Source organism: Poecilia reticulata, chromosome 16 (genome assembly GCF_904066995.2).
Source record: "Poecilia reticulata chromosome 16, P_reticulata-male-v2, whole genome shotgun sequence".
NCBI classification, from domain to species: domain Eukaryota; kingdom Metazoa; phylum Chordata; class Actinopteri; order Cyprinodontiformes; family Poeciliidae; genus Poecilia; species Poecilia reticulata.
Window position 1 is genome coordinate 17,609,478 of NC_088845.1, and position 9,921 is coordinate 17,619,398.

At 38.7% G+C, this 9,921-nt stretch overlaps 1 protein-coding gene across 1 annotated transcript; it reads left to right on the forward strand.

The window, feature by feature from the left end:
* The first annotated feature begins 5,339 nt into the window (after positions 1 to 5,339).
* Positions 5,340 to 8,433, forward strand: ino80c (INO80 complex subunit C). The gene is made up of 5 exons (XM_008432617.3): positions 5,340 to 5,659; positions 6,646 to 6,759; positions 6,859 to 6,970; positions 7,087 to 7,154; positions 7,243 to 8,433. The coding sequence occupies exons 1-5, from the start codon at positions 5,471 to 5,473 to the stop codon at positions 7,372 to 7,374; spliced, it is 615 nt and encodes a 204-aa protein (XP_008430839.1). The 5' UTR covers positions 5,340 to 5,470; the 3' UTR covers positions 7,375 to 8,433.
* Positions 8,434 to 9,921: the final 1,488 nt, after the last annotated feature.

The following is a 9,921-nucleotide window of genomic DNA, read 5'->3' on the forward strand; positions in this document are numbered from 1 at the left end:
TAACAATATAATATGCAAAAGGAACAAACACCTTTAGAGTTATTTGTTGTTTATGATTTCTTATTTTGTTTTGAAGAGAACATTTTGCTTTGGCTTAGAATTTAAGGATGATATCAAGTTTTTCAGCACCTCCAGGCTGCAGACTTGTCATTTTCCAATTATCTTATTAAGCCACAGCTAACAAGTACCTGCAGGATTTTCCAGCACTGCCAGATGGACCAACTTGGTTGGTATGATGTATTCTAGTTGTTGTAGAGCCAGTTATTTGTTATTGCTTACTTTGTACCTGCCTTGTATATTCTCACCACTTAATGGTTCAGACTACTCTGCAAAACTCACCAGGAAAACCTCTCCTGCATTGATTATAGAGTAATCAATATCACATACAAACATAAACGTTCGCTCTGACAGCTGAAGGAGGAACAGCTTATCCTGCTCTCTCTTGTCCTTTCTGATAACTTTGCCTTTGAGTTATTTTTAAAGTCACCGTTTTTATAGTTATATTTACATTATTGACATCATAACTGAATTACTTCAAACCTAAGGACTGTGGGATTTTCTTACTTTTATTTTTACCTTACTTTTTACCTCCCAAGTTGAACCAGGGCAAAATGCTTCCGGCCGATCCCAGGGACATTAGCAGTTTTACAACGACTTCAGTTTATAGAAATGAAGATTCAACGGCTGGAGGTGAACTTTGAGATCAACACTACCTGTGGAAATGAAACAACTCTTCCTCAAATCAACGGAGAGATTGTACAACACCCCGCACCAAGCAGCTCACTCCGGAACGCTCAGGGTGCCAAGCCGAAAAAAAAATCTCACGCTGCGGATCCCATGAGTCGACCAACAGGGAAAACCCCTCACCCAAAACACTCCAGGCTGTACATGATAAGCAAATTATAAGGGGCCGGTCTGCGACTCAGAGGCCGGTCCATACTCGGAGGCCGGTCCATACTCGGAGGCCGGTCCATACTCGGAGGCCGGTCCATACTCGGAGGCCGGTCAGAGGCCGGTCCATACTCAGAGGCCGGTCCCGACTCAGAAGTTGTCAGCAGCATGGCAACTGTTGCTAGGGGTAGTAATAATAGCACGCAGTGAGCATGCGCTATGAAAACAAATAGAATCTGTGGGCACTAAATAGATATTCCCATAAGTTTGAACTGGAAGTGATCTGCGCAGCTTCACCAGAACAGGGGGGCCAGGGAACCATTGGCCCCTCCACTTTACCGCCGTACCCATTTTTATTTGTTATTTGGGTTCTATCTCCTAAAAGGCATAGGGCAAGTGTCAAACATGTTGAATTTTTTTTTCACATTTCACTCTGCAACCACAAATGTCATTGTCTTTATTTGGGTTTCATATAATAGGCCAACAAAAATTATTTTACAAGTTATGATTTTTTATTTTTTATTTTTTTGCTGAAAATGCAAACGAAATGATGAAGAAAACGTTTTCTGCCACAGTGTAGTTTATGCACTCATACGCTGTACAGGAACTGGATATATAATGTTGCATATAATGGGAAAAGAAGATTTTCTTCACACATTTATTTGTCACTGCTTTAAACACACATTTTTAAGTTAATGCTCCTTATATGCAAACAACTACAAACAAATTAGTTTAGGCCACCATGTGCACATGTGCCTGAAAGGAGTCTGAGTTAATCTACAAAGAAGAAAAAAAAGTAATCCTCCAGAAAAGCAAAGATGATACCCCAAATAGACTTTCAGCTGTTCCTACTGAAAAAGAGACCTGAGAAAACAAAAACCTTTTTGAATTATTTTATCATAACAGGGATATTTTAAAGTTCCTATCAAAGTTGGGGGGAAAAAAATCCTTCATCCATTTTTTGCTCATTGTCCAAAGAAACAGTTGAGCTCCCTCATTTCCAGACTCACTCCATGTAGCCATAACATTAGCCATTAAAGTTTAATAATGTTCCAAATTAGCTTTAACAAAGTCTCTGTACATGCTTTATTTATATAAGTGACAGCAGCAGTGTACCAGTGTTGAAAATGCATAAAACATTTAGAAACTCCTTCCCCTGGATCAACATTCCCCTTTGTGACAACAGTCCTCTAGACACCAGAATGACTAGGAAATAAGAGTAGCAGGACTGCCTCTGTGTATCAGCCGGTTTCCCTGTGACAATATGTTTAACAGGATATCAGCTTCTCAGAGTTAATTAAGTTGTTCTCAACTGCTCAGAAGCCAGTGTGTTGAATTTGGATGTCACAGAGTGTTGTGAGGGCTGACTGAACGATGACAGGTTCCTCCCTTTGGGCCAGTGTAGACGAATAGATTAGCTACAGGCGCTCAACCTCAAAGATGTCTGCATGAAACTGCTGTGACAGGATGACAATGGAATAACCATGTAACTTTAATGTATCAGAGGAAAACCAAGAGCAACGCCAGCAGACTTATGACTGGTACTCAACTTAAATTCAACCAAAACAGTAAATTTACTTCCATTTCCACCATTTTATTCATCTTATGAGGCAAAGATATCACCCAACTGTAAGGAACCCATGCTTTTCTGGTTGAGAACTTTGGCCTTGGGCTTAGAGGATATCATTATCATGCGTGGCTCTGAATGTCTTTAGTGTAGGCTCATGATCTTTGCTTCAACATGCTGACAGAACCAATTTATTTGGAAAAAACAAAGATGAAAGCCTGGAGTTCTCAAACCGGACACAGTCCTCAATACAACTACACCTTCAGACCAAGTCTAACTACACCACAAACAACAAGCAGAGCCCAACACTTCTTTTGGAACAGTCACTGACGATGTGCCGAGAATGTGGACACAGCTCTCGCTCAGTGTGTGTACAAGGACCAGATAGCTCTTAAAAACAACCACGGCAAAGTGAACAACACAAAATGTCTCAAGGGACATCAGAATTGGTCTGAAGGTATTTGCAGACACTCAAAACACATATGGACTGAACAAGCAAAACTCCTTTGACCCTTTAGCAACTCCGCAAGTGTAAAAGTCAGGTCTACCATCTCTTAACAAGAATTAAACCCACACTAACCATCCTGAATCGGCCTGAGCGTCTTCTCCAAAAACCTGGAGCAGAGGATTCCAGAGCCATTCCCTGGTAGCAAGTATCCTGCTTGTTTTAGTTTGTTTTCTGGTTCAACACACATGAATATTGTAATGATTTACTGTCAGGCCCTTGCTAGACCTGATCACACTCTAATGAGATAATTCAGGCATTTTAATGAACTGTATCGGCATCTAAAACCTGTAGGAAACAGATCCTTAACGAGTAGAGTTGGACTCCCATGCAGGCAGGTAGGACAACATGGTTCACAAGTACATAATGCTGGGTCACTGCAACATAACCAGCCAACTAATATCGTGTGATAAAGCGTGTTATATAAATAAAACATATTTTTATCTTTTATTTTAGACTGTTTGCTTAGTAAGAACGTTTCAACCTCAGTTTGATTATTGTGCCTTTAAAATCAGCTTTTTGATGTGTAACACTTGTGTTGCACACTAATCTTGCAAGGACATAAGTTTTATTTGCATGTTCCTTTGAATAATCTGCTGATACATGCTCTCTTCTACCAAGGACATGTGTAAGAAATGACACTCCCTAGACTTGTATACTTAATTAGAAATTTTGTAATTCAAATTATATTGTTTCTGCAAAATAATAATTGATGAAGCAGAAAAATCCCAAATGCCCGTTCTATGGTTAAATAATTTATGACTAAAAGCTTTTTCAGATTGTGAATCAGATGTACAGTTTGAAATAAATTATTGAGTGAGTCCAGAGATTTAAATAAGCAGCTTAAACTTTTTTAATACTTACTACAAAGAGGAAAAATGTGTTATCTGCAGAGCTCTGGTCAGTTTCTTAACTCTTATAAAGATTTTTTTTTTATCTGGTACTAACATTCCAGGCTAAGACAAAAGCAGAAAAAACAAAACAAAACAAAAAAACGGTATCATTTTCTGGTTGGCTCGCTGACTTTATAATACACCTCGGTTTCTAACTGATTTTTTGCAAGTAGACAGTTAAATCAAACAGAAACTTAAAGGATTCTGTATTTTCCAAGAACATATAGAGCCATAAAAATGTATAATGGAAAACATTCATTAGTTTTGTACAAACATTTTGCCCTGTTCATTGACACAAGAGGGTTCGTCTAGCAGCCAGCAGATGAGCTCAGCAGTACATCCTGTACAGGATGTCAGTCCATGACACAGTTCAGAAAACATACACCTACTGGGCAATCACAAGGGGCCAATAAACCCAAGATGAAGGTAATGCGTCTGGACTTTGTGAGGAAAGACTTAACCTCATACTGCACCTTGAGCCACTGAAAGACTTATCTTCCACTGCAGTGAATAAACAATATAGCTAACATTTACACCTGAGGATCTTTGCTTGGTTATAATATTGGTTTTCTAAAGGCTTTTGTATTTCTGACAGTAATAAGAAAGGCATTAAAGATGCATTAAAAGTATATCATCAGCAAATTTAATGCAAAAAAATGTTTGCAGGGATCACTGATTGGAATGTATTTATATTCAAAAACTCCATTTGATTCCGATTAGCAATCTGGCCCATTTTGTGTAGCATTAAAATGATAAATAACTGTTAGCAACATTCAGACTATAGAGATATTTTTGTTTCTGCTACATATCCACTTATGTTTGGACTTATATTCAGTATTAATTTCTAAATACTTTTTTATTTTAATAGTGTTTTATTTATTAAAATTGTACCTCTGAACAAGACTACTTTGCACTTTGAAAAGTAAAAAAAAAAAAAAGTTTTGGTTTTTGAGTGGAAAAAAGTTCTTCAGTGCAGAAAGAGAAAAGAAGAAAACATTCTTACTAAAAGCTCCTTGCTGACTGTAAGGTATTCTGACAGATGTGAAGCTTTATTATATGTGTTCAGCAATACAATAATTTAATTATTAATTATTTAATTGTTATTTATTTATCTGCATTCAGAAGTTGTTTTCTTTGGATGCTTTACTCCCTGCAAACACATGGCGGCAGCATCAATCCGTGGACAACATCTTGTTTTCTTCTGAGCATTTGTCATTCTCAATTTTAATTTTGTCTGCTCCTAAACTGAGCTTAAAATTGTACCTCGGTAAAAGCGGGAAATTTACATTAAAATGTTCCACATATCTTCCACCTACATGCCGCTAGTAATATCACATTACAGATAATTTAGCCACTTCGCATTTGTCCATTTGTATCTTTGCTGTTGCTTCCCCTCTCCCCTAGAAATAAAGTAGGTAAATAAAGCTGGAAAACATTTTCCACTTTATTTGACAATATTTAAGCTGCACCCTTTCACCCGGAAGTGTATATGTTCTACATCCGGGTTAGGTACTGTTTACTATAAAGATGACAGTGAGCTAATGCTAAGTTTGGACAGAGAAAAGTTGGTTCGCAGTGGCATTATTTGATGAAATCATTGCACTTTTAGTTAAAATGGCAACCCAAATCCCAATAACGGTGAGGGCGCAACCTGCGACCGCAAGTGCTGCGGCTGTCCGGGGGAAGAAGCGTCCAGGCAGCCCGGCGGTGTCAGGCGTTCAGCAGGCCACAGTGAACAGCAGCATCAGCGGCAGCAAAAAGAAGAAACCCCCGCTGACAGTCACACCAGCCACACAGACGCAGGTAAAACCAGCGACTCGCATACGGAGATGGAGCTTCTCCCGTCACCAATGCATTCATATAAGCAAACTTTAACCTAATCCAGTCATGTTAAATGATTAGCTCTTCTCCCGAGTTAAATGGTATACAATACACGAGTAAGTCTTCAGCAGTTTTGAGAAGACTTACTCATACTTTATTTTCTCACAAGATGACAGTATTTTTCAGGAAATATTTCCCTTCGTCACAATCTAGCTTGCTAAAATATCGGAGGTCCCCTTTCAGTTCTGTTTGAAGAGTTTATTTTTTATAGCCGATTTTAGATGGATCCATCTTTTCTGTGTCCTCTTTCCTTTTCTGCGTGTCCTCCACGATGGTTCAGTATTATCAATATTTTCCAACACAAAATTGTAATTCTAAGATTATCCCATTTATGCAAGATGGCGAATGACTAAGCGTTAGCTGGTTTTACATTCAGATTGATTTCTGTTCTTGGTTGATGTATTTATAGATGAAAAATGATGAATGTGTTTAGTTTGGATGCATTGAGTGAGCAGAAAAAAAGTATTTTCAGCACTTACTTTAACTGTTCAATCCAAGCCGGCCTGAGATGATGACTCATTGTTCTTTTTCATCGAGAAAGCAGAATTAAAGTTATTGTGGGCAGAATAAGAAAAAAAAAGGTTAATAAGTTATCATTGGTCTTGTAAAAGAAGTATGCCGTTATTCTTTTTGCAGGGATTTATTTCTGAGTATATTTGTCCCATAGTTTTTTTTTGTTTTTTTTTTACTGTAACTAGATTTTTAGTGATGCAGAGATAAACAGTAATTTTAGGCCAAATTTAATACATTACTATTTAATATTTTATTGTTTTTAAAGTAATGAGATAAAATTGGTTTTGGCTACAAAATTTCTTGTTATAAAGTAGATTAAAGTCCTAATAAGAGATCTAAACAGCATCTAACATTAATATGTAACAGACCATTCAACATGTTTGGTATGTCTTCAGATAACTGCAGTCGAGACCGTGGTGGAGATGAAGACAGTGGGTTCAGTGGACAGCACTCCGACCACCACAGAGACTGTCGTAAAGGCTCCTCCTTTCAAAGACAACACGTTTATGGTGAGTGCCGTCAAGCCAACTGGATTACATTTATCCCCTCCTTTTACTTCTCGTTCAGTTTCTCTGCATTGCTTCTGTTTTCCACGTTCATTTCGGCAGCACTCAGGGATTGGTGGAGCAGCAGCCGGCAAAAAGAACAGGACCTGGAAAAATCTTAAACAGATTCTGGCGTTGGAGCGGACTTTACCCTGGAAGCTCAGTGATCCCAACTGTGAGTTTAAATAGTTAAAGCAGTCATGCTAAATAAAGCTGACTAATAGTTTTAATAATTGAAAGATGTCTTTGCTCAAATCACTACTACATTTTCTAATTCTTCTATGGTGTCAGATTACAACATCGATGCTCCTCCCTCTTTAAAACCAGCAAAGAAATACTCAGACATCTCTGGCCTACCTGTAAGTAATCAATCAACCAAGGACAACATAACTGTATTCAGTTCTTGTCGAAAGCAAAATCTGAAAACAATCAAATGCATCTCTCCAGGCAAACTACACAGATCCACAGACAAAGTTGCGCTTCACATCATCTGAAGAATTCTCCTACATCCGTCTCCTTCCTACCGATGTGGTTACAGGCTACCTGACCCTTCGCAAGGCAACGTGCATCGTGCCGTGACCGGCGAGCACAGCTCAAAGTTTAAAAACCTGTTGCAACCAGCGTTGGACTCGCTGCAGTGGACGTAGCAGCAGAGGAACAAGGCATGAATGTGGGGCCGCAGGAAGTCGCTGCTGAACTTTTGCACTGCAGTGACGAAGACAGCAGTCAGTTATTACTGATGACATAGAAGAAGAAAGACTGTCAGTTACTCTAATCTGTTCTAGTCAATCTTTTGGGGGTTTCTGAGACTGTGTGAAGTCATTCCAGCAGAGAATATCCAGCAAACATTTTTAATTTATTAGTGCTGCAGAAAAATGTTAAGCTCAGCAAAAATGCGTACATTTCCTTAAGTGTGATGAGGTGTTTTTCCAGTAAGTACTTGCTAAACTTTGGATAATTAGAATGGCTCCACTTGGTAGTGCTTCTGTTAGAGTTCCTCCTCAGTTTCATTTATGTTCATACATTCCAACAAGGATCAGAGAGCCTTTGGTTAAAATAGAGACCCACAGCATGACAGATCCTCTGTCATACTTAACAGTGGGCATTAGGCCCTTTTCCTGTTGTTCATGTTTGGATTTCATGCTAGACCCATCTGGAGTGTGTCACTCTTAGCCATATCTAACAAAAAGAACACGGTCCTAGTTAAAATCCTAGCAGAGGTTGGCAATCTCCAACTTTACGTTTGTGATTATTGGACATAAAAGACTTTTTGTTGAAATGCCTCTCAAAGAACCAACATGGCCTCAAAGAACCAACATGGCATCTAATGCATATTATGGAGACTTGGTTTTCTGCAGTTTCATTTCAGTGATTGTAGTGAGCTTTAGAAACTCTCTTTACTTTCCTGACCATCCTCCAAACTTTGCATGTAAACAAGATGAATGTAGATTCTCATCCAGCCTAGCTGCCAAAAGCTAAAATAAATGATTGGCATATTTTTACCTCAGGGAAACAGGAAGTCATACATTTCTAATGAAAACGTTGATTACCTTAGAAGTGCTTGGTAGTGTTTTTTTTTTTCTGTAAAATATATTGAGCATGAATAAAGTCAGTGTTTACAAACCTGTTGGAAAAGCTGCTTATCTCAGTTTTTGGTGATGTTTTAATAAGTTCTGTGATTAAAAACGACCTTTATATTAAATAAGTCACTGTTAGTTGTGTTAAAATATATTCCTGGTTCAACATGTTTATAGAAGAATACTTTGTCATTGCAGTTACCCACGACAAAGTTATTTCCAGCTTCCTCAGAAAATTCAACTTGTCACCTAGTTAATCTCCACAGGTTCACCTATTTGTAGAATTTGCCCTCTGACTCGTACTGTGAGACTGTGTCATTAATCACATTAGGCAGGGGCCAGAATGAAAGAGCAGTGTTTCTCATGAGGGCGAGTCCTTTTTATGCAAATATAGAGCTATAAATACACAAAGATAATTTTGGGATTCTTTTCCTTTTTATTCATGGCTGACTAGTTGGCACAGAGTGTTTTAACAAGAAAGCATATTGCAAAATTTTGGAATCCCTGTGTGTCCTAAACCTTACACAATGGGTAAAATAAATACTTGTTCTATAAGGAAAAAGGTCTATAAGGAAAAACCCAAATATTCCTCTGCAAGCCAGACTGCCAAGCTAATTCTGAGAGTTAAAGTGATATAAAGTCACTCATTCGACTCTGGGGTCTACTTTTGCGGCTTTCTTACTGTGGCGCATTCTGGAAAAGCTCCAGCGGGATTTACTGACGAGGCATCGTAAACTAGGATAGCTGACTCTTGGCAATGTGGAGGAGGAGAGCTCAGACTCCTTCACTTGATGGAAAGAGAACCGAGCCTCTGACTGAGATGAGCTGGCTCTCATCCTGGACCCTTCACTCTCAGCTACAAACTCCTCCAGTCCACAATCCAACACTGGAAGAGCTGTGTTATCTAAGACAGCCTTACATCGTCCAGAATCATCCCACATCTTGGGATTAATATCATCCACCTTTGTTGCCACGTTGATGCTGTTGAAATTACTGGGAATAGGAAGAAATATAAGTGACTGTTATTTACGCTCAGTTCAAAGCTTCATGCAAAATCCTTGCCCCGTTGATGAGGATGAGAAAGGTGCCCAGAGTTTATTAGTGACCTAAAGGCATTTGGTTCCACACTCCTTAAAGATGATAAAATCATCTAGCAGTGCTTACCAGTAAAATTGTCATTTTCATTTTCATGTAATGTGTTTTTTCTTGATTTTTGATTCAGTTTCTCTCCATTAAAATTGAGCTGGAATGAAAATTAAAGACTGAAACCATTTCAGCAGGAGATCGAACAGGTTTGTTTTCTTTTTTCCTGGGCTGTTTATAATGGCCACCATGAAATGCAAATTCTGATGAAAACAAATGAGAAGACTCGCTCATGGCTGAGTGTTATTTCCTTCTGGTCTGAACTCGGGCAAAGCTGATGAGGGCAGTATAGTATATCTGTTAAAGTCAGAGCAACGTTTTCATTCCTGCTGTGGCATCAAAACCTCAACATGGTGATTAATGAACAGTGTCAGAGCTTTCCACTACCCAAGCACACAAGGCAGCA

Bases quoted from the DNA above. Each gene is read 5' to 3' on its own strand.
- ino80c (XM_008432617.3), top strand. From the start codon at position 5,471: ATGGCAACCCAAATCCCAATAACGGTGAGGGCGCAACCTGCGACCGCA. The intron at 6,760-6,858 runs GTGAGTGCCGTC...TCATTTCGGCAG, and splicing joins TCAAAGACAACACGTTTATG to CACTCAGGGATTGGTGGAGC. The intron at 7,155-7,242 runs GTAAGTAATCAA...GCATCTCTCCAG, and splicing joins CAGACATCTCTGGCCTACCT to GCAAACTACACAGATCCACA.